At 41.0% G+C, this 25417-nt stretch overlaps 1 protein-coding gene and 1 long non-coding RNA gene across 2 annotated transcripts; one reads left to right on the top strand and one right to left on the bottom strand.

Moving 5' to 3' along the window:
• Positions 1-2212: 2212 nt before the first annotated feature.
• Positions 2213-3862, bottom strand: LOC142397210 (uncharacterized). Its single transcript, XR_012772682.1, has 2 exons — positions 3667-3862; positions 2213-3070 (listed from the first exon to the last, which is right to left on the bottom strand). It is a non-coding gene; the product is annotated as an uncharacterized LOC142397210 (long non-coding RNA).
• A 7154-nt stretch (positions 3863-11016) lies between these two features.
• Positions 11017-18455, top strand: cysltr1 (cysteinyl leukotriene receptor 1). Its single transcript, XM_075480553.1, has 3 exons — positions 11017-11097; positions 15518-15737; positions 16381-18455. The coding sequence occupies exon 3, from the start codon at positions 16393-16395 to the stop codon at positions 17431-17433; it is 1041 nt and encodes a 346-aa protein (XP_075336668.1). The 5' UTR covers positions 11017-11097; positions 15518-15737; positions 16381-16392; the 3' UTR covers positions 17434-18455.
• The last annotated feature ends 6962 nt before the right edge of the window (positions 18456-25417 follow it).

The raw sequence follows: 25417 nt of genomic DNA, 5'->3' as shown, positions 1-25417 counted from the left end.
GGGAAGAAGGAATGAGTAGATGTGACGACGGATGGGTAGGAGCAGGGATGAAGTGGAAGCGTGAGTGGACCAGAGGGAGAAATGGAGAGAGACAAACCGTGCCGGATGGGTGAACTCTATAAAAAAGGCTTGCAAGAAGATCAGAAGTGTGACCCCGCCTCTAAACCTTGCATTCATCAACATAATTTCCTGTGCTGCTTGACAGAACAAATAGAGACGAGATCAGAGGATAAGAAGATGTTTATAATTTTGAAGAAGATCGTGATTTTTCACTAGTAAAACATTACATCGGCTTACTTCAGCCTCTCAAGAGTACACTGAAAACAGAACTAGATTTCATAATCTTAACTGGCTTATAGTAACAGATTTGTTACACTTAAAAAGGTTTTGCTATTGCATGTTTGCATCATTTCAAACTGAGGGTGCATCTTCTGAAGCAGAATCTATTGAAAGTTTGAAGTAAAATAAGGACAACCTCACTACAAGGCCAGGCAAAGCAAGGACATTTTATTCATAAAGCACAATTCACGAACAAGGTGATTCAGAGTACTTTACATAGAAAATGAAAGGCATTAAAACCAAATGTATCAATGATACATACAATTAGACAAGTTGATACAATAAAGTCAAGTGAAACAGAGTAAAAGGTGCAGCCCAGTTGAAGCTATTCATCGAAATCCTTCCATTTGACTTAATCAGTCAAATGTAGTGAGTCTTAGAATTAGATTTAAAGAAGCAAGAGCTGCAGCTGACCTGTAGTTCTCAAGCAGTTTGCTCCACATACAAGGTGCATAAAAACTTAAAGCAGCTTCTCCATGTGTAAACATGTAGCAAACCAGTGCAGAGACCTCAGAACAGTGAGAGATATGATTCACTTCCCCGGTCTCAGAGAGGACTTGAGCAGCGACATTCTGGATCAGCTGCAGCTGTCTTATTGATGTTGATCTCTTAGAGAGACGAGTAAGTAGATTACAGTTACTGTAATCAAGTTTACTAAAAATAAATGAGATATTCTTTTTTTTTTATGCCTTTAATGATAGGACAGTGTGAGAGAGACAGGAAGCAGGGGGCAGAGAGATGGGGAAGACACGCAGCAAAGGGCCGCCCGGTGCGGGAGTCGAACCGGGGCCCGCTGCATCGAGGACCACAGCCTCTGCACATGGGGCGGCCGCCCAACCCACTACGCCACCGACCGCCCCATAAATGAGATATTCTTGAGGTTACAGTAGACTGACTTCATTACCTGCTCAATGGTGCTGGTAAAATTCAGGTCTGACTCCAGAGTTTTTGGCTTTGTTTGAGGTTCAGAGAACATATTTGAACACTTTTTTCATTTGCTCCAAAGACATTGACACATTGTTACTCGTTCTGGAACATTTAAGTGTTTTATTTATTCAAGGCACTTAACAGCGCCATTAAAATTTGGCAATGAAAATTTGTAAGGAGTTTATACAACTATGGAAACATAATTTGTTGCTTTGTCTGAGAGATAAGGAGCATGTAGATGCTGAATAGAAGAGACCTAAGTCATTTTTGTCCGCTCAGTTATGCAAATACTTCTCTACAAATATATACAGAGAAGCATCTGTCTTTTAAAAAGGTTTCAACCCAGTTCAGCGCTTTGGCAGAAAGCCTCAGAAAGAGTTTTCCAGCCTGTGGAAATGTTGTGGTCAAATTCAGTAAAACTAAGATAGAAATGTTTCTTATTTCTACATCAAAGCAGATGTAATTTATTCCTTTAACAAAAGCAACGGTGTGGTCTGTGGGTTGGCCTGGAAACCCAACTGGAACATGCCAAAATAGTTTTTGAATGTCAAGAATGTCTTTTGCACACTTTTGAACACAAGGTTTTGATCTAACAAAGATAGCTGAACCTGTGATGAAACAAAGACTGAACACGCTGACCGTGTTTCGCACGTGTGGAGGAAACCAGGCAAGGGGCATCACCGCATTGTTACCACTATCGCAGTCAAACATCACTCCGGGGGGATGTTTACTCAAACAAGAGCCGTGAGAAAGGATCAAGTGTTTGTCTAAAACTGCTTCTGTAGAGAGACCTGAAAATGACTCGTCACTGAGGCTCCACATCCAACTTTGCTGATCTCAAGACATTTTGCATACAAAAAACTTTATTTATTCATTTAGTTTATAGGATCAGTCCCAAGAAAAGGTGCTTCAACTAAGTGGGAAGTAAAGGGTCTTAATACTTAAATAAAATATTTTAGTCTTTATTTTTTAATCAATCTATGCATCTCAGTTCATTTAAATATCCACAGAATTCATTAAATAATAATAATCTTACTATATGAATAGAATTACAAATGGCAAGTAACAGACAGGCTTTTAATGAAATGAGCTCTTTTTTCTCTGGGGTTTATTAATAAAGACGGCATAATGCAGCCAGGAGTCCATCAGCCAAAACATCCTCCTCAGGCAGACTGAGAGAGCAGGGAGAGTTGAGAGGTAAGTGTGTTGTCTGAAGTCCTGAAAAAGTTTAAAGTGTAGCAACGACACAAATTCTAGGAGCACAAGTATCCAGATCAGACGGCAGGTGAGCTGTGCCCAGTGAGACGTCCTGAATCTCCGAGTCTGCAGGGGCCAGCGTGACACCAGCATGGCCTCCAGTCCCAGCAGACCGAGCAGGAGCAGAGATGCCAGGTGGTGAGCGTCAAGCAGCTGCTCACACACTGCGCTCACAGTGTCCCTCCAACAAAATTCCCACTCCTCACAGCCCGCCTTCCACTTCATGCCCCAGGCCAGAGTAGCTCCCAGCCGAATGGCCCACTGCAGCACCACGAGACCGTCTGTGAGGGCCAACTGGGCCAGGAACACCGTGGAGGGTTTGGTGGAGATGTGAGGGGAGCGCAACAGCAGTATGGCCCGCAGGCTGAACATACAGCCCGCCAACAGGGGGAGGACGGCTCCGTGGGGGCACAGCATCACAGTCACCACCTTCAGCAGTAAGAAGCTGCGCAGCCACTCTCTGGAGGTAGGGGACACTCCTTTAGTGATGGAGCCAGGCCAGCACTGGGAGATCATCTCCCAGACTGACTTTAACACTTGATGCGATCTGCAAAGAGTTCAAAAGCCTAGTAATAAGCACGATGACACTGACATCCCATTTATTCATATTGTTTCACACTCTATTGTTTGACTCTTCCAGATGATTTTCTCCGAACCTTTCTCCCTTTTACGACTACGACACACAGTTACAGGAGTAGGCAGAGGCCATCAGTAAATTGTCCAGTTTTACAAGCGAGCTGTTATAAAGCTGTTATCTGTTAACATGCCTGAAGTTGAACTTGTGAACTTGAGGCTTCTGTAAGCTCCAGACAGAAAGATTTGCTGTGACAAGCTTTTTATTAAAATATAAAGGGTAACGCAGCAATATGTTGCACAATCACTGAGGAAAAGAAATAGTTTAGTTTATGAACGGCCACGATTCAGAGAGCGTGACAAATGAATAACATTTAACAGATCCAGTTCTTTATAGATGGAAGATTATGGAAAGACTGTCTGAAACCCTGTTGGTATTTTATCCAAACTGATCCTTTGACTGTCTATTTTAGCCTCTAATACTATACTAAACCTCCTGTTTTCCTAGAACCTAAAGGAGATCGGAAGTCTCACATGGTCATTAAACAATCTTGAAGCAGTGAGACTAACCTGTGCAGGAAGTTGAGTTTGAAGTTGATAGTCCCGTTCACCTATTTAGCATGTTAGCCCCTTATCCAAGCCTCGCTGCCATAGATCTAATGGGGTGTGGTGTGTGAGGAGTCTGTTCTCCCTTACCTTCGTTACTAATGGTTGCTTCAGCTCTGTCTACACAAGTCATTGTGTTCCTGGAGAAGAGCCAGACTGCTTCTGACTCATGGAAGTTATGGGCCTGAGGGGTTTTCGTGCACACAACTGTATCTTTGAGTGTCTTTTCCAGGAAACTCAGCGCTGAAAAAGGCATTCTCTTTTGAAGAGTTACTGCCAGGCTAGGAGTTGTTAAAAATAGACGACACATATTTAGATATGCACCAAAGAACCTTTAACACAAACTGATGTGAAATGTTATGTTTACAGAGCAGGGAAATTAGGCGCTGTCATTTGTGATTCACTTAATTATGACAAACCCACATGTGTTGAATATTGCTTTAGGGGAGGCAGGATGAAACAAACATTGTAACCAGAACAACTAGGGTGTGATCCCTATGATAACTCATTTTTGTAACAACTGCCAAACAGTGTGACTCTCATCTAAACTAATGAATGACTTGGCTCGCTGTTGGTTGTAATTTACGTCGCTCAATTAGTTTCACTCTGAGCATCTCAGACACATTTTACAATTTCAAACCACATACAACAGGTGTTTTTTTTTTTGTTTTTTTTTTTTGTTATGAATAAAACGAGGGTGTTTAAGTTATGACCGACATTTCAGTTTCATTCCGTGGAATGTTGGTTAGCAATGGCGTCAAGCCTTGATCAACCACCTCCCTAACTGCAGACTGAAAACAGGTGGATCCACTTCTGGTGAGCTTGAGAAACACGACTCTTTATAACAGCTGAGTCATGTGAGTGTGTTGTCAACATTGTCTGGCCTCCTGTTCCATGAGAATAGCCACGGTAATGTGATAAAGGTATTATGTATCACAACACAGTAATAAAAAAATTTAAAAAACTCAGGCTTTAAGATGAGGTAAACACAAGAACAAACACATGACATGTTGCACTGTGTCATCGGCTATTACAAAAAGAAAGAACAACGCCAAAATGCAGAAGCTGTGTGTGGAAAATTAAGTAAACCCTTACTGCCTGCATATAAGTTAAGGGTAAGTAGCAGACAGGTACAGGAAATGACATGCACTTGATCATCAGCAAGTGTGAGCACCTCTATAAAAGCAGAAGTTTTGGTATTTTTTGGTCCACAATGCCAAGGAGGAAAAACATCAGAAATGATCTCAAAGATTTATGGGTTTTTTTACATTGTCTTGGCTACCCTGCGACTGTAGCACCTCCTGTTTTTGTCTCTTTTGATAAAGATTTATTCTCAAACATCTTAATCCACCTGTCAAGCACGATGGTGGAGGGCTGATGATTTGGGCTTGTTTTCCAGCCCACAGGAGCCGGTCGCCTTGCAGTCGCTGAGGCAATGATGAAGCTTGTGGTTTCAATGACCCGGGTCAAAGTACAGACTTCAACCTGACACATAAAACCTTAAAGCTAAAAAAAAAAAAAAAAAAAAGGTTGTACTTCATTTTTTCTTGTTGCAGCATCTTCAGTGCTCGTCAGTAAATGTTAACTGACTCAACCGTGATGACAAACACAGCAAACACTTTACAGTACAAACAATTCTATTTGTGGTCATGTTGTGTAAATCCAACTGAAACAACTTCTGTATCTAAATTTGGGCTCACCGAGCCGACACTTTGGTGGTAGACTCTTCAGCATACTGTCAGAAATGAGGTCCTGATCAGATTACGGAATGATAAGTTGATTTAGACTGCTGCCTTTAGGATCCTGTGAAAAAGATCAACTCTTACCAAGCTTAACAGTGCAAACAAAGACTGGATTTGTTCGCAGTTCCATATTTTCTCACTTTGTTGGGGTTTTTGAGACAGTGTTTATCCTATTCCAATTTCACAGCTGAAGGGCTGTTTGCATGTGCCACTTATTCAAACTTCACATTCCACCGATCTTCTGCGCGTGACCCAAACACAGGTCGGTCTTTGCATGTGGTTTTATCAGGTGTTTTCTTGTCTTTTTATGTACATCATTTGAATTTCTTTTAATTCATTCTGTATGTCATGCAAACGCTGAGCCCTTTTACATAGATAGTACAGAATATATGGATGTAAGCACAGTGACATCGCCTGTGGGTTTGACACTGAAAGCAAGAGGTGGAAACTTTTATTTTACTGCGAACCTTAATATACAAATCAAACACAATATTTTTTGTCTAAATCTTGACCCTTTCAGCTTGTAAATTGAGTCCAGTGGCAGTGGTGTTACATTCTTCTTTACTTTTCGACCATGTGTCTGAACACTTGGCTGCTTGTACATGTGGCCATATTGCAGTTCTGAAATTTTCAGACATTTTGGATCAATAGTTTAGTTCAGAAAGGAACTGGAGGAGATGTCAACAAGGAGAAATTCAGTTCACAGTGACGGTGCTAACTCGACTTTGTCGTGTGGTGGGTAGGCAGGACACGGATGCGGACTCGAGAGATGTAAAAAGCAAACTTGGTTTATTTTTAACTTAGGACAAAACAAAAGGCGCGGCTGAGCCGGATAACAATACTAAATAAACTGAGGGTCAAAGATATTAATGTAATTGTAACAAAACAAAAGACTTGACATAACATGGAAAAAGCACTTAGCTTAAGTCGAGTGGCGTAGCGTGGCATGAAGGGGTGAAAATCAGAAAAAGATCTCACAAAAAAGACAGGGGAGCCTGGAAACTAAATAGGGAACTGGGTGATTGTGAATGAGTGCAGCTGGGGACAATGAACAGGTGACGTGAGTGAAACTAATGAGCAAACAGAAACTGTCGGGAAGGCAATGGCAAAACTGTATACAAGACCTGCCTAAAACATGAACTCAAAAACCAAAACATAAACAACCTAAAACATGATAAAACATCAAACTAAAAACATGGGGAAAACCCCATGGGCGTGACAGACTTGCAGTGATAGGAATATTGTGGCATACCTTTTGTTCAACAACTGTACTCCTCATTGCCAAGTTCATCTCCACAGATTAAAAACTTTAAAAGAAGCTGGATTGAACCATTTAGGCCAATTTCACTGAAGCTGAAGTAGGAAAACAGCACTTCCTGAGATGCTTCTATGGTTGCCAGCATGACAAACAGCTTGACACAAATTGATCTGCCTTTAGAGTGGAATATGTTAGAATATATGGGATGCAAATGATGGTGGCCTGTGTGAGGAACTCGATGTTTCACACCGGTTGTAGAGGCAACAAATGGATACTTTTGGTTACCAACTAAAAGACAAATGCATTAACACAAAGTACTGTTAGCCTCCTAGCTGACCGCAATAAATGCATTCATACAGCCAATGCAAGCACAGTGCATACAAAGAACCACACAAAGAAACACTGGAACTGAAAGAAAGACAGAATAAAAGTCTCCTGAGCGAAAGCTTGAGACTACTGGATAAACTGAGTTCCTTCTGTCTAATACAAGTGCATTTCAGGTAATATTATTTTGTTTTATTTCTGCAGATAAGCCACCCATCGGTTGGTCTCAGCACACTTTAATAAAATAACATTTTTGTTTCATGTACATGGAGGACTGCATGGAGGTGACGATCGTATCAGACAAAAAGCACAAACAACTTTATGCTTCAGCAACATTTACAGTTGGTGAAGTAAAGTTTTCTTCATTATTTAAATCAATTTGCTAATAGTGTTTAAGTGGACTCTCAACTGATGCTGATGACCTCAGTCTACTGCTGAGATATTAACTTGATAAGAATGATTCATGAGTCTGATTATGGTCAGTGTTGACAGCTTTACTTCCATTGAACCCATTAAGACCGGATGCAACATGTATGTACATGCCTTTCAGACAGAGAGCAATATTTGTTTGCGTCGCCCTCTGGAGCCTAAAGAGACGTAAAGAGTTGCCTGTGATTAGGGCAAATTCATTAAAGATTATATACTATTGGGGGTCTAAGCTCTCCGATCAGGTTTTAGTGTCAGTTCTATGAAGTATAGCAGTAAACTGTCATCGACATTTCCTCAGGACTCACAGGAAAGTGAAGTGCTGTTTTCACTTCTCATTTTTTTTTTTTTTAAACCACAGGACAGTTTATTAATGGTAAATGCGTGTTTTAAAATCAACTCTGGGAATGACTGCTTTTGTTTTGCACGGTAGATCGTAAACCAAATAAAATAAGGTTTGTATGTACATTTTAACATACTTTTTTTTATTGTTTTTAACACATAACAACTTACAAAACACTCCCATCCCACCCCACCCCCCCACCCATTAGACAGCTTATCAGGGCACAAACAGAAAATACAGGGTACATTAATTAGTAAACAAAATAATAGATCAAATAAACAACAACAGATAAATAGACATATCACAAATAATTTAAGAGAAAAAAGAAAACAACAACAAAAAAAAACAAAGATTGTCCACAGCAACAATAAAGGAACAAAATGTTATCACAAAAATAGACAGTTATCTTTTGTCAGTTGAGGTTATGAGGGGGATCTAGGCCTGGTCTTTGACCAGAACTCACTCAACTCCCCTCTCAAGAGAAGGAAACTCAGATCTTCTGGAAGATAGTTTATGAAGGGGGACCCTATTTTGTGAAACATACCTTCTTTTCCCTTGGCCAGGGCCATCAATCTTTCATGTGGCAAATTATTGAAAATTTCTTTGTACCATTGTGTAACTGTAGGTGGTCGTTCTTTAATCTAGTTCAATAATATGCATTTACGTGCAGACATGAGGAGCTTCTCAAGTAATGTGTATTTTGATGCCGGGAGCTGTAGCACCTTAGAGGGTAACCCAACCAGAAAGACACTCGGGTCTTTTTTCACCTCAACTCCAATTACTTCACTAATTATTTTGGCCACCTGAGTCCAGAATCTTGACGTATACCTACAGTCCCAGAAATAGTGAAATAGAAATGCAGAGAGGAGAAATTGAGCGATCTATTTTATGTAATATGACTGGAGTGATGTGTAGCCTATGCAATATTTTATACTGAGTTTCCCCTAGTCTATTACAGGTAGCCGATGACCTGATGGCAACAATGGCCTCTTGCCAGTCATCCTCAATAAATTCGGTCCCTAAGTCACCCTCCCATTTTCAAGAGATGTTGGGTAGCTCATATGTGTCACAGGAAAGCAGTAGGGAATAAAAACCTGAAATGAACTGTTTAAGATTTTTACGGTTTAGAAGGAAGGTTTCTGGATTATGAGAGAGAGAAGTGGTAGGAGGGAAGTTAGGCAAGGAAAAAATGAAATGTCTTATTTGTAAGTAACCAAAGAAATTGGACCTAGGAATATCAAAGGCATCCTGTTGTTCCTGAAAAGACATCAAAATATTGTCTTTAAACAAATGGCCAAGGAAAATCATTTGCTTATCTCGCCATGAAATGAAGACAGAGGAGTTGTTACCTGGAGGGAAATCAGTATTCTGAGTGATGGGTGCCAGTAAAGATCATCCCATGTACCTCACCAAAGACGTCAAGCCATTTCTTCAATTTCTTCAGTTGGGGCCGTCGGGAAATCGCAGCTGCTTATGAACTCTTCAGCCTCCAGGGGTGCTTTGAAAGATTGTTCTTTCCCACGGACTGTGATGGAAAGCGTGGCGGGGTATTGCATCCGAAACCGTATCCTCTTCTCGATCAGCCCCTTGCAGATGTCGTTGAACTCTCGTCTCGCTTCCCTCACCGACTGAGAGAAGTCCTGGCGAATCAGGATCTTGTTGTTCTCGTAGATGATATCGCCCTTCTCTCTTGCCGCTGCGAGAATTCTTCGTTTGTCCCTTGAGTTGTGGAGTTTGATGATTACAGGTCTGTTGTATTTTGGCCGACGTTCCCCAAGAGACCTGTGTGCCCTGTCGATCTTAATAATCCCGCGTTTGGTCTCTATCCCCAGCGTATTAGGGAGCCAGCTTTCAAAAAATTCCACCGCCTTATTCCCTTCAGAGCCCTCTTTCAGTCCAGTAATACGAATGTTGTCTCTGCGACTTCGATTTTCCATGTCATCAGCGCGGGTAGTCAAGTCCTGCACTTTCTTCTCCAGGAGGGCAATTTTGGTCTCCAGGGAATTCGTCCGGTCTTCATTTTCCGAGACACGGTTCTCAGCTTCACCCAGTCTCTTACTGTTGTCATCTATACGGCTTGTCAGTGTGTTCAAACTGACCTGAAGTTGGGTGAATTTAACGTCCATAAGGGCGCTAATCTTACGCCGGTTATCAGGCGGTGTGTTCAACTTGGCTTTTCACACCGGACAGTCCGCGGCCGCGGTAATTCTGCTCCAGCCCTGGCCGCATTCCCCATTCATTTCAACGGCACACCGTCGGCTGCCGCCGGCCGCTGCCGTCCAAATTCCGCTCGAGTTCTATTTTCCAAAAGCAGCGCGGGACGGAGGCGTCTCCGCGCCGCTACCGCCCGACTACCGCCGCGTCGGTGTGCAAGGACAGATCTGTTTCCATGTATTTTCACCTCCGCCGGTGAAAATCGCTTCCGTTCCGCCACGCTTTGCCGCCCTGGTCTGAAATGGCCCTTAGCTGTCACGGTTTCCTCCTGTTCGTCCTCACCCACACCTGAGTTAGCAGTGGTTGTTTTAAGTTCAGCACGACGGCTCCTCATTGTTTGTCGTTGAGAGGTTGCAGCATCGGTTCCAGACACGATGTTATATCTAAATGTCTTCGAAAGTAGTGGTTTGATAGGTCACAAAGGTAGATATTTAACTGTTTGACGGGAGGTCGACTAAAGGCAACCGCTCACTCAGAAAGCATCACGTGACTCCTCTCTTCTCATTTTTATACAACGTCAAATGATGATGAACAGTGCAAACAATAACGTTTTCTTGCACATTTTTGTTTCCATCTATGCTCGACAAGTGTGGAAACTCATCTCAACAAGGACTAAAGCTCCTCATCCAGAGTAAATGAGGGCAAAATATGGCAGGAGGTCTTATACTACCGCATGAAGCAGCTAAAGGCTATCTGAAGATATTGTGTCTTAACATCTAGCAAAATACTGTAACTAGATTGTAAAGTCGCTAACTTGTGTAGTGACTTTTTTTACTGACCTGAGGAAGCAAGAATTGAACCAGTTAGACATTAACAATGCAAAAACTAACAGTGTATCTGTATAACTGCGGTAGCTGAGAAACCACAGAGACTTTAAGTCATGGCTGTTTTGCTGAGCGTAGCTTTGCGAAACTATCCAAAAAACTGCTGAGATGTATGGTAGGTTTCAGAGATAGCATGACCTAGATAAACATCCTCGTTTGCAGAGAAACAAAAGCTAAGGCAGATCAACAAAGAAAGACCATTTGAACTCAAGCAAAATTCTATTTCATTTTAACAACAGACATGAACGGCAGCTGACCACCCAGGTATTAAGACTGCTTCTTTATTTCAGCTGCGTAAATCTCTCCAAAATATATATAATGTATTTGTATAATATATTTGTATAATGTATTTTGCATTTAATTGAGGTCAAATGTGACGGCAGTTTTACAGCTTCCTAACTGCGTGAAGACGCATAGATGAGTAAATTTATTTCACCACCATAATGGATGTAGATTAAATCAGAAGTATAAAAAAAAAAGGAGCCTATGCTCCTACTTCCATGAAAGGACTGCTGCAGAAGCAGAGGAGCTGCTGGGCTCAGTTCAAATATGCGAGGACTCTGTCTCCAGTAAACAAAAGTGTTCATACCAAAGCTGCAACTCAGTTTGTCAGTGGCTTCCAAAACAAACAATTTGAGTTCTATCTCCACAGTCGAGACGAGTTGTGTTTAATACCCAAAAGGTTTACAATTTCAGATATTTTTGTCAAACCTCACAACTGGGCTTTTTAAAATGTGTTTTTTAAATACAGGTCAAGTGACAGCGTAAGGTGACAGGGATTCCTCAAACCAATGTGCAACTTTATAAAGTAGAACCATGGCTCTCAGTCTGTCGTACATGTACCAGTAGTGGTACAGAGCTGTTTTTTAACATCAGTCATAATAGTGGTACCTGGAGAGCTAAAGATTTTCTGAGGTGGCGCATGATCTAAAAAGTTTGGAAACTGCTGACCTCTAAGTTATGGAACTAACTAGAGTCATGCCCACTAACTGCATATGACAGCTGGATGTGGCCACTGTGATGTCACCCATTAGTTGGTGGACTGACGTTTTGAAGCCTTCAACGCAGTATTTTAGTTGTAACCATTTTGGTTATTTGAATTGTCTGAATTAGCGGTCTATTTGATCGAGAAACATAGAAACTCTGCACCCCCAGAGGATGGCGGCTTGTGACTCAGAAAGTGGTTCCTCCCCCAAAAGGCTTTCTCGTGAATGAACACAAACACTGCAGTTTGACGTTGAAGTTCTAAAGAAAATGTTGTTGTTTCCTTACTTAATAAGGAGAAGCAGTTGCTGCATTTCAGTGTTGACATTAGACACCTTGCAATGTGATGACATGAATGTTAATAGGGAAATAACTTTTTTCTGTGCTTGAGAGTATATATTTGAGTGTCTGGCATCAACTCAAAAACAACACCGGTATTTTTACTGGTGTCCACTAATTCTTTTGGACAACTTCCACCTCTATCTCTGAATCTGAAAAGAGTTTCTTTCAGAGTGGGCCGCACAACAGTAAGCTTCCTGTCTTTCTACTTTTATTTCTCTAAATGTGAAAAAGAGCTCCATGCTGACATGAGACTCAGAGTCTCTGTCCCAAAGTCTCTGAGCCAAGGTGTTGCTGTTGCTTTCTCCTGATGATACCATTATGATACATTTAAAACTTCAGCCCTTTCTTACTAAGATTTATCAATCTGCTTATGTTATCCGAAGGGACATTTTACTGACGTGGTGCTTCGGTGCAGTGTGTTAACATAAAAAATGACATCAGAGAGTATCATAATCCACAAAAGACGATGTCTTGGGTATGAAAACAGACCTTTAATTAAACCAAGTGTCATACTTGGTTTAATGTCCAAGTGTCATACAAGATATCTGGCCTTTTGAGCAAAGCAAACCATTTGAAAAGGGATATGATGATTTCCATTTTGTCAGGTAGGGTGGGTGCGAGGAAGGATGCAGATGCAGAATCTTTCAAAAACAAAACTTGCTTTATTTTCAAAGACAGATTTGAACAAAAAAGCGCGGCTGAGCCAGATACCAAAAACTAAACTGTGATAAGAACAAAACATGACTAAGGTTAAACAAAACAGGGCTATGGCTATGGCTATGGCTAACTAGAACGGTACTTTTCTTGGCTGAGACAGTAATGAGTGAGGATCTGGCTATGAGCATGGACAAACCGGGAGACTGCGGCTACACGAAAACGTTTTTCACTGTAAACGATACTTTTTCTTATCGTTTCGCTGTCGCGGCCACACGGAGCCGGCGTTCCCACTACCCCAAAACGATAGTTTTTGAGAACGGGTTCCAGAGTGGGAAAGTTTGAAAACGGCCTTGTTTCGTTTCCATTGTTACAGCTAAAACGTTTTTGCGTCAGTCAAACGTTGACGCTGTGAGCCAATTTTAACACTTCTCTATTGTCTCACAGCGTGGCGTGACACAGTGGCGTGTGTACTGCATTGTTTCATCGTTTTCATCCGTTTTCGTCTGGACCTGAGTCTTTACAGCAGCGCGTTTCCGTGTGGTCGCAAGAATTTTCGTACCCGTTTTCAAAAAAAACCTCGTTTCGTTTTCGTGTAGCCGTAGCCTTACTGTGGAGGGTGATTGGTGATTGAGTACAGCTGATGGGGAAAACACAGGTGAAGGAAGTGAAGCTGATGGCAGGGCAGGAGAATGACTGAGGAAAAAGGTGGAATAGAATGGCAAAACTAAATACAAGACCTGAACCTAAAACCTAACAAAACTAAGACATGGTAAAACTAAGAACTTAAACAGAAACTAAAAATGTGGCAAAAAACCCACAGACATGACACATTTCAGTACACACCATGCATCAAAGAGATTTCTGCTGTTTAACTCAGTTACAATGCAAGGTAAAATACTCATTTCAAACAGCTTATCAAGTAACATTCTTGTCTGAACAAAATCAAAAGTTAACTTACCATAACTGTGAGCGGGAAAACTGTTTTCATATGGTTTCATGTGAATAATCTAAAAGCACTGCGCATTACCGACCATCTAACTCCGCCTCCTGCCTCCATATGAGGATTCTGCAGCTTGTTAAAAGACAGACATTCACAATGATGCTCATATTAATCGCATCTCTCTCCTGCCGCTTTTAGGAGCTGTGCTTTGCAGGTGGCAGTGTGTAAGGGTATGAACTAATGACCTGTGTGGTTGTTTTGCTTGGGGGATTTGCAAAATAAAGTTCTCAAAGAGCCATTCAACTCAAACGTTGAAGCCCATCAGTGTTTAATCATCTAACATCTGTAACCTCCATCTCTCCACATTGAAACCACCATCCAACAATCCAGGAGCTCTCGTGGTTAGACAGGCAGGATCCATCACCAGCTCAGCAGGCCATTTTAAGTCATTGTCGGCAGTGCCTGAGTTTCTGGTGGAAATTGATTCACTGATAAAGACTTGTCAAGACAACGCACTTACTGTGCTAAGCATCTCCACTTCCTACCCACTTTATTGGATTTTGCAGATCACCCCATATATGACCCACAAAGGAACGACAACAACTAAAGAAACAGCATTCAGCTCAGTCAGAATCAGATTTTTATCATGCCCAGATACAGAGAGTTCACGCCGTTGGCTCTTATCTGTGCACCGATGTTTGAATTTGCTGCTGCTCACATGTTCAACAAAGTGATCAACTCTTCCAATTGTGATTCGGCTTCCTTGGCAAGTTTTTCCTCATAAGTACTCTGATTGGGGAGAGCTTGTCTTGCCAACAACATTACTTCAGTCACGAAGCAATCAATAAACAATTAGATTACAGAGTGGAAAAATATAAACAGTGAATGTTTTAAGTGTAAAAGCATTATGTCCTCAGTAGACTTCAAACTGGATTACTCTGAAACTACAAATGGACTTTCAGCAACTCTCTAAGTGGGGTCAAAACACGATCAAACAGGGTCATTATCATCTGATCACAAAGAGTCGCTGGCGTTGATAGACAAGCGTGGTTGAATGTTTTTCTCTGCTGGTATCTAACCACTAAATGAGTTACAGATGAATTACCCTGCCCTTGCACCATACTTGCCTTTCAGCAGCGAAAATTAGTTTTCTCATTTCCATTGTTGTATCCGCACCCATTAACTAACTGTTCACTCCAGTCGTTAGCAACATCCAGAGGAAACGCTGCGGGAAAGAGAGTCTCCTTTGGTTTCCTCAAATATCTTATCTTATCATCACCGTATCATCTCAGCTTTCTCAGCTTGGCCATGACTTGCTCATACAGAATACCTGCAAAAAAAACAAAAAACTGAAGACTCTTTGTGGACATCTTGGAAAAAAGTGTAGTGTAGAAAGGTATGTACACAGTGAGTCCAACTGGTCTGACAAGAATAGCAAAACAAATAATAAATATCAGATGATTCATAAGGAGGAGATGAGGTTTGTACCGCAAAGTTTTTCTTTGGAAACAAAAACGATTAAACAGGAATTGCATTCAGGAATTGCATTCAGGAATTGCATTCAGGGCGGGCTATAAAGTCGAGATGGCTCCTGAGAAGTAGAGACACACAAGGGTGACTTTGTGGAAATGTGGAAATGCAAAATTGTTACCAAATACAAAAGAGCTACTTTCATCACTGGTGCAACTGTATCTTGTGCACTCAGCTCTCTTTTATTTACCTTTCTTTTATGTCGCTGGCGCTGTCTGTGATGTCACCAAGTTCCATGCTCATTAATAATCAAAACCAGCCCTACTCAGCGTAGCCAGCAAACAGCTGAGGGTCTGAAGAGGAAGCGTCACTTCACTGCTGTTGTGACATCTGGCAGATGATACAGAGCCACGCAGGAGGACACGCACTCTGAGAAACCGCTGCAGTTGAGTTTATCAGCCAGGAGAGGAGTACAATAAAACGGCTGACTTGTTCAGACAGGAATTCAACGGTAAGCAAAGCATGTCAGAAATATTTGCTCAAAGTGAAAGTTGTGCTTTCTACTCTTGTTAAGACCTATAAGAAGATATTTAGTACAAGTATGAAACTCATGTCTGATAGTTCAGTCTTTTAGGAGAGCAAACAAACTTTTGCATTTCTAAATTTGAGTCAATTTAAAATAAACAAACTGAATGGCAGAGCAATATGCATGAATGCATATGTGAGGGTTCAATAGAAAGTGCATCAAAGCTGCCCAGATAATCATGTTTCCTGATCGTTAGAAGATTTTTTTTCTGAATGGATTTTATCGACTTGAATTGCCTTTGTGTTTGACCTGAACATGTATTGCCATATCCTCCAGCTTCCTTTCAGAGCATGCACACAGTCTGATGCAGCTTTGTCACATTTCAGTGCTCATATCAAAACTTATCTCAGAAACGGAAATTGCTCATTTACACTGCGAAAATGTCTGACATTTCACAGAAAAAAGGTGTGAAAGTGCTTATCTGCTCTATGTGTTTGATCAAAAGTCTTCTCAGATGCAGAAAATAAGCAATCTCTGGAACAATCTGCCACATCACAGCTATTACAGCCATTTTGGAGCACTTCTGTTTAATTCAGCACATTTCATCATGCTGTGTTTTGTTTGTCAGCTGCAACCACAAATGGACCAAATTAATTTGACAGGAAGGATGGAGAGCAACTCTACCGACTGTGCGTCCATCGACGACTTCCGTAACCAGGTCTACTCCACATCCTACTCCCTAATAACCGTGCTGGGCTTTGTGGGGAACGTATTCGCCCTGGCAGTGCTGATCAGAACGTACCGCCAGAGCTCCCCCTTCCATGTCTACATGATGAACCTGGCTCTGTCTGATCTGCTGTGTGTCATGACGCTGCCACTGCGAGTTCTCTACTATGCCAGAAAGGGCCGGTGGGAGCAAGGGGACTTCCTCTGTCGCATCAGCTCCTACTTTCTCTACGTAAACCTCTACTGCAGCATTTACTTCATGACTGCCATGTCCGTCACACGTTTCTTGGCCATCGTCTACCCAGTGAGGAACCTGCAGCTGGTGACAGTGAACCGTGCGCGGGCTGTGTGTGTGGGCATATGGATTTTCAGCAGTCTGTCATCCTCTCCTTTCTTGATGTCTGGACAGTTTTTTGACTCGTCAACAAATAAAACTAAATGCTTTGAGCCGCCAAAACATTCAGGTCAGCGTCTGCCAAAACTACAGGCGCTGAACTATGTGGGTCTGGTGTTAGGTTTCATTCTGCCCTTCCTGGTCATCCTGATCTGCTACGCCGGCATAGTCCGTACCCTGCTTTCCCGTACCCAAGCTACCCAGCGGCAGCAGAACTCAGCTTCCAAAGCCATCCGAATGATCGTCATCGTGCTGCTGACCTTCCTCATCAGCTTCATGCCGTACCACGTGCAGCGCACCCTCCACCTGGACTTCCTGTCCCGGGGAGACACAACCTGCGCAGAGCGCAATTCAATGCAAAAATCTGTCGTGGTTACACTGTGCCTGGCAGCAGCCAATTCCTGCTTTGATCCACTGCTTTACTTCTTCTCTGGAGAAGGTTTCCGCAGCCGCATGTCCTCCATGCGCCATACAGTCAGGGGCAGCAGGTTGCACCAAGCCAAGCCAAAGCCCATGACAGTCTCACAGGTTGGGGAAAAAGACAAGCTGGGGACCAGTTAAAAAAAAAAAAAAACAGGCAAACGGGGGTTATCAAACAAGCAGATTGATACGTATTTTTGAGTTCAGGATAGCTCGGGCTCTCACTGATCATCAGGCAAAAATAAGAAAGTAGCAGGCTTTGTAATTTATATTTAAACAATCAGTGCGTTACAAGTTTTATGAGGATGTTCTTCATTAACATCAATATTTATCTATCCAAAGATGGCATTCTTCTTCAATATTTCTGCAACGTTGTTCTGCAGTACTAGTATGATATAATAGTTGCGTATTATGGTCCACATGTTGTGATATATTTACAAATATGTCCATTATATCAATGTATAGATGCATTTTGAATACCATTATGATGGATCTCTTTATCTGTTATGTCTGACTGATGTCTGTTGTGAGTTGTTTCATACAAGCTGCATACGATAGGTTAAACTTTGACTTGTGGGAAATACTGTAAAATACATATAATATTACAAATGATGTAGATATTTATTGTTCATTTACTTATTCTTTTTTTACATGTTTGAATTTGTTTTAATGTATTTTGTGCTTTTTTTTTAACATTTTCTTGCACTTTTGCATCCTTATTTGTACAATTTGCACTAGGGACACATATTGGGATTTGAAAGTTGCATCTTTAAATCAACAGTGTGACATTTTGGCCTTGATTGTGCATGTGCCAAGACTCAGGTCAAGCTTTCATGTTTTTCATGTCAATTTAAAGGAAGCTGATTAGTTTCAGCGGAGAACCACGGCTGGGAAAACAGGGACATAAGTGGCGTGACTTTGTCAAACATAGCAAGTATATTGAGCAAGCACAGTAGTCAGTTTGGTGTATCTTGTTTGTTTAATCCTTACAGTTTGTGTTTTTTCAGCCTTCTTTCTGTATTCTAAACCAAATGAACTGAGCAATGCTTTCTGCTCCATCCTCATGTTCTCCCAAAATGCTCAACTATGTGTATTCTGCATTCTTCTGAGCAAATAGTTTTATGTACATGTGAAAACTGCAAATAAAAAAAGATCCAATAAGAGTTTGTTCACTGTGATCCTTTGCAGCTCTCCTCGGACATCCATTGCATTTCACTCTAACTGCACGAGGAATTGCACAGTTCGAACACTGGGGGTCACACCAGCACACAAAGTGATCGCCCTCCCTTATTTAATGTTGATTGTTATCATTTTTTGAACATGGACAAACCATTCGCTCATTTCTACAGTCTCTAGAGCTCTTCTACAAATTGGTGTTGTACCAAACGTATAAGTCACAAGACAGTTGGAATGGTCTTTTAACATATTAGCGGATGCAATAAGCAGTGGTAGAAGTGGAGGGCATGTGCTCATCTTTCCATAAAGCCACAAAATTGAGGCATACTGTACACTCGGCCTCCAGGTCAATTAGAAATGCAAAACAACACTGAGGAACCACACTGCTGAGTGGAACATAGAAGGCCATTGTATAACCGCTTCATAAACAGATAATATCAAGCACATGATCAACTCCCTCCTCCAGTTTGCACAAAAAGATATTTGTTTCAGTCTGCAAAGCCGGGCTCTGTGAGAGATGGGATTCTTCTGCTTGCATTAATAATGCACCTCGCAAAGATACTCTATACATGAAAAAAGGAAAGTCCCTGTTAAACTGCTGCTATTTCTAAAGAGGGTGGATGACAGCGCACCCCTTTTCACTGAAGGAAATCTGTCCTCTCGATTTATGACCCCCTAAGTGATTTAGCCTAAGTACTGATTAGTTTCTGAGAAAGGTTAAGAATAAAACTTGTTTTCCTTCGGGGGCAATGGAGTCAGTTTTGCAACATGTGTTGATGCTCACCATGTGAGATCAAGAAACAGAGGAGCTCTCCGGGGGACCTGCTTTTACTGCAGGCATGTTGTGTTTCTGTAATATTTTGGATCAGTGCAGTTTGTCCTTCTGTCTGTTTATTCAGCCCATGATTGCTTTTTTTATTTTTATTATTTATTTATGTTTCATTTTTTTGGTCAATTGTGAAATAATCACAAGATGAAAAAAACATTTTATATGTGGAAATGGACACAAACGGGTCAGTTTTTGTAATGCAAAACCACGTATTACAACAACATGGCCTCATAGTAGAAGCTACGCCTGCCTGCAGTTCAGACATTTCACTAGTTGAAAACATTTGATGTTCGGGTTAGGGTAGAATGCTGTCTGAGACAAGAATGGCACAACATTCCTCTCCCAAAGGTCCAGCAAATGGTCTCCTCAGGACCCAGATGTTTGCAGACTGTTTTTTAAAAGAAGGGTGACTTAGAGCTGCCATCAAATTCAAGATTTCATGATTCAGTAAAATGTCTCACTCCTGTGATTGGATACGTTTTCTATCTTCTCATATTAATGATAAGAATCCGTTTATGAGATTTGCAAATCATTGTTTCAGTTTTTATTTACATTTAAATGGAAAACACACAGTGTCCGATCTTCTTTTGGAACTGGAGTTGTAGACTATCATTTTTCGTGTCCCACGCAGCGGTACTGGGAGCTCAGTCGAATGATAAGATAAAAAAGAAAACTGTCACCTCCTGTTGTTTTTTTCCTCGACCTTTTTCCTCGACCTGGGTGGAGAACATAATGGGTTTGAGGAAAGGCGGAAGGAGAAATTCATAAGGACTTAGGAAAAGACAACAGCTCTGCAATGAGAATTCAACCACGCTCACTCTAAGCTGTGGCTCTGCGGCGTTGAAAGTTTTCAACAAACGTTCTACGAAAAGTGCTTTTGGATTCTTCATCCAATGCAATCTTATCCTGCTGTTACACAGAGGGGAATATTACATATGTGTCGTTTTAGCATATTAGGTTTTTAATATAATACCTTAATGCATTCCTTTTATGCGTAACGAATGGTCCACATCTTTCTGTGCTAAGAAGAATTCAAATAGCCCTTATCGTGGCTGCTACTCTGATATTTTCGGGTCGTTTCTCTCAGTTATGAACTTTACAAAGCGATAAAGACTATTCAACTGGACCCTGAGAGTGAGCTGCCAGCTGTCTTTCAGTTCCTTTTTGTTTATTAGTTGTTAATGGCAGTTTCAGAGCTTCAATATCAGACGTTACAGTCAGTAAACACGTGTTTCTGTAGGGAAAATGTGCTCTGTGAGATTGTTTTGTCTCAGTTAGTGCACCTTCGCTGGCTTTGCCCTCTGTTCTTGCTTCACACCTGCTCTCTCTTTACATGCTACCGTGACTGTTGTTTTTTTTTTCCTCAGTGGATAAGTACTGCCTGTTATTTCGTCCTCACTCCCTGCTTCTTGTCCATGGCTCCGCCTGTTTCCATGTGCCTTAGACTGTTCTTAACATACCTGTTCCTGCAGAGCCCTTGCTTTCCATCTTCTTTAGATTTCAGTAAGTGTAATGAAATAATCTGTTTTCCAAACCCAAAGCAAGTAGCTTTTGTGTCTTAACCTCAGCAACTTTTTTTTGCAAGTAAAATGCAAAAGTACAGTTTAAGACTAAATAAAGTCTAAGCAGTTCTGATCAGACAGGAGATCAACTTAACTCTAGTTGAGTGGTTTCCAACCTTTAAACCCTGCCTACCTAAATCAACAGAACAGCTGACAAAAACAAAATGCTGTATTCCAGAATATGAACTATTACATTTGGTTAGACTGAGTACATGTCATGTTTAGTTTAGCTTTTACTCTTTAAACTAGACAAGAAAAGCGTCCATTTATCATTTAAATCAGTTTGTTGCATTATGGTATTAAAACTGTGTTGTTAAAGCTTGGAAAACTTCATATTATAATTTAATATTCCGCAATAGACCAGGTTGAAAAAAGATCTTAATTTTGTCTCTTCAAGGAGATCCATGTTAAGCATTTTGAAATATACATTAATCGGCAGGTACAGTCATGCCTTACAAAGAGCAAAAGTTTGCAGCCGAAGCTTCTTGCTTCATTTCTTAACCCAAACTGATATCATAGTAATATGATTTAAAAGGCACCTCAGCAGCCAAAGTTTCAGTAAATGAGAGGAGAGCCGCTTTACTATAGTACATCAAAATTGGCTCGCTAATACCATCAACCTGCATGGGCTGGCATTCAAGCCACTGGGTGCAGCACGAAATATAACAGGACATTATCACATTATCAAGTTGATGTGGTTACTGTTTCAGATGTGTAGCCACACTATTTTTTATCCAGACTTGTATATTTGGTCACCCAGTGAAGACCAAAATTCACTTTCCTTATCTAATTTTCTTGTTCTCACTAAAGATGATCACATGAAGCCTTGTGAAGCTGAGTTACTTTGTGGATGTTTCTAAAAAAAAAAGATGAAAGGTTTCTGGGCCTTGAACACAGGAAGTGAGGTATCATCTGATGTAATGTGGGCACACTGACACGGTTCACAGAGGTTTACAGTGATATGTGGAGGATGTTTTTGGAGTAGTTTTTCACCCCTTTTCTCCTAACCCCACCACTGTCCGAGTGGAATATCTGTCTCCCTTATTGTGCCTCATTTTTCCCAGCTAGTTGCAAACAACATCTACTCTGGTCTTTCTACTGCTGCTTCAAATCATGCTAATGTGATAAGTAAGAATAAACAGAAATATAAAAGTAACAAGCTGTGAAACCTTAACAAGAACGAGCAGAAAGATTTAAAAAATGATTTAAGGGGCTGAGGGGAAGCACAGTCAGGAGGAAGCCCAGTCAGGAGTGGATGTGGTAAGAAGTCAGTGAATCAGACAACCGTGAAAGGCCTGAGGCTTTGAGAATAAATGCAAACAGTATAAATCCAAACTGAACAGCAGAGGGGGAGGAACTGATGCTATATCATATGTCAGTTGTGCTTTTAGTGGTGGTAGCCCTGGATGAAAGGCAGTTAGAGGTCAGATGGGTCAGCAGCCAGCAGCCTTGAGTTACCTTTTCTCTAAAGCATACACAGAAAATTAAATGCAACGAAGATGAACAACGTGAGCAAAGCAATGCTGTGTATAATGAGTACACGCATAGTGTGTATTTATGTGTGTTTGTGAGCGCACATGTACATGACACACGTACACTTTGAACATGACCACTACATCAAAGGTCACATGCAGACACCGTTTTCTATACTTCCAGAGAGCAGGGTTAAAGGACAAGCTGGGAGTTTATGAGTGTCCTCTGGTGGATGTCTGTCAACGGTGGGCCTTAAACACAGGAAGTGGGAAAGCAAACAGCTCAAACATGCACTGATCTTTTCCATCGTGGAAAGAGCAATATTTGCTCTTAAGATGCACTCACAGCATTCCGAGAAGTTTTATGAGATAGAGCTCAGAAGGTTAATGGGTAAACCCCCCCACCCACCTTGCTATGACTTAAATAAGTAGAGCATTGTTGTATTTTCATTTACATTGTTTCCAAATTTGGTCGAATGTTTCAATGGGCAGTTGTTCAAGATCCAATTTTTATTTTTGATTTGGCCTTGTGATGGGGACAGTAAGACTGCACTGCAGATTGCATTTCAAATCTTCCCTCTTCCTGGCGGCTCCCACCCATACAGCCCAGGGATGTTCAGTTTGGCTTTGCTATGACGATATATTATTAATTACATTTAGGGAGGATTTTTCAGATGGACGTCCCAAATAAGAGTAACAGCAGTCTGAATCCTGAAGTCAAGTTATGTCAGGCTCAGGGATCAGGGATCCGTCAGTCAAAAAACAACCAGTAATGCTTCTCAGACAGCCCATCATGTGCTACCTAACAGGTTCCCCCACTTCTCTTGAACTTACTCACCCTACAGATGAGACACCAGCCCCTGCTTATAGTTTGTTGTTGCTCTAACAGGAAGCTTGTGAACAGTAACAGTGTCCACGACAGCCACTGTGTATCCCATTGAAAGTATTTTGGGCTGTCGGTGTATTTTTGTCCACGCTGTGACGCACATAGAGAGAAAGGGCCTTCAGTTTGCTTAACTTTTGAAATGTTATCACCACATCGCTTCCTCAAATCATATAAAGCCTGGTGGTATTTATTTTTCACTGAACAAAGAAAAATCGGGTGCCTCGTTCGAAAGAAATCCTGAGAACTTTGAGGGTCTTGTATTTTCCTGTTTGTATCTACCCACTTTAGCGGGAGAATAAACTAGAAAATGTTACAAAAATCAAGATTTCCAAATTACACGTCTGTTGGTCAAATTTCTTCTCTGTTGTGCTTCTGTTTTCAGTCCCCCCGTGATTTTTGTTTTAATTCAGTTCAATATTTCAAATGAATCAAAGCAGCTAATTCATATTCTTCTATGGTTACTGTGCAGCTGTTTGTAGCGGAAGCCACAGAGTCATTCCTCTTCCCGAGCGTCCTGCCAGAGGCGCAACAAATCAGTTGTACACAAACTTCATGGGAATTTGCATCAAAAACTCCAGCTAAATAACTCCCATTCTCTAAAAAGCCGAAATCTAGTTCAGCTTGTTTCAGCACAATTGTTCTTTTCAAAGCCCAAATTCATCATTGGCTTGCAGATGTTGAAAAGTGGAAAAGATTTGCTTCTTTCATCAAGTTTAACTCAGTTCCTTCATGACAGGCCATCCAAGCACACGTAATGTTCAATTTAATCTTAGTAAGAGTCCAAAGCTGTGGTGTTTACCTCATAAGATTCTTAAGAGGTCACAGAAGGAGAAGAGCTCAATGCCAAAACTTTAACTGCTGCAAGTTTGGTCAAAACTTGAGTTGGGGAACGATGATTCAAACAGAAAGCTCTGTGTTAATGGTTGAACGAAATTATCGCTGCAAAGCTTTCAGGTTGGGACACTGAGGAGGAAAACTTCTTTGTAAACCAATGAGGTGAAAGGAAGAGGATTTGGAGCTTTACTGAAGCAGTGAGCACTGAAATTTGAGAGGGGGCGGTGCTAATTGACCATCTACTAACACATTGTAACAAGTGGCATGCAGGGAAACTGGGTCATTGTGGTGATAGACATGGATATTAGACTTAGTCTGTGGTGCTGTCTTCTAGATTGTTAAATGCCTTCAATGAAATGTGTTTAGTTGTTTGAAGGCTTCCTTTGTCCCATGATGATTTGGTTAGCAAAGGGTTTCAGCCGGCTGTCACAGCTCATAAAGACCAAAAAGACCACTGCAAACAAATATGGGCTCTTGGGAGGATAGAAACTGAGATTTGGCTCAGAAACGTCCTCCTGCAAAAAGAATAAAGAGAGTAGCCATGAGAAAATACATTCTGTGTTGGTTCTTATGAATATATACGTTTATGACTGATTCAGGATGTCATATTTATGATGCAAGCATATCATCACTGCCCAGTGTAACCACTTACTTTAAACATGTTTTTCATGGGAAAAAAACAGGCGTACTCAGTCTTATCATCATACCCTGAAATGACATTAAATGTGTTTTAAAAGGGTTTTGGTAAAGCAGTTAAAGGATTCTTAATCCATAACATACTACACCATTAAATTCTCAGATTTGTTCGAAAACAACCATCAATACATAAACAGTAGCTGCGCATCTATACGTGATTACAGTCTTCTGTTCAGTGGTGCTTGGAAATATGTGAACCCTTCAGAATTTTTCTATATTTTTGCATAAATATGATCTAAAGACCTGTCCTAAAGTTTGATCTGAGAACCCGATTAAAGAAATGTTGTTATCTAAAAAGATATCTGGCCATATATTCATTGGGTGAAGATTTTTTATATTTCGTGAATGGATTAATAAAAATATTACTTGTGTTAGTGGGAAAAGTATATTTACCTTTACAATAAAAAGGTAGTTTGAAGAGGAAAGGATTCATGTGTTTTTAATCAATGAGATGGAAGTCAGTGTGAAGGAAAAACAACAGAGATCAAAGTGCATGGTGGTAGGAAACAGGGGAGTTCTGAGTATCTTCAAGGAAGAGTTGCTGATGCTTATCAGACAAGAGGAGGTTATGAAAATGCCTTAAGAATGTGGACAACTGGAGGAAAGAGCAGTGTTGCCCTGCAAAGGAGCGGTGGACCAGAAAAAATTTGTCCAAGAGCAACATATGTTA

This window comes from Odontesthes bonariensis, chromosome 13, assembly GCF_027942865.1.
Source record: "Odontesthes bonariensis isolate fOdoBon6 chromosome 13, fOdoBon6.hap1, whole genome shotgun sequence".
Lineage (NCBI taxonomy): Eukaryota > Metazoa > Chordata > Actinopteri > Atheriniformes > Atherinopsidae > Odontesthes > Odontesthes bonariensis.
Note: the sequence above shows the minus strand (reverse complement) of the source record. Positions and strands in the feature narration are given on the sequence as shown.

Bases quoted from the DNA above. Each gene is read 5' to 3' on its own strand.
- cysltr1 (XM_075480553.1), top strand. From the start codon at position 16,393: ATGGACCAAATTAATTTGACAGGAAGGATGGAGAGCAACTCTACCGAC.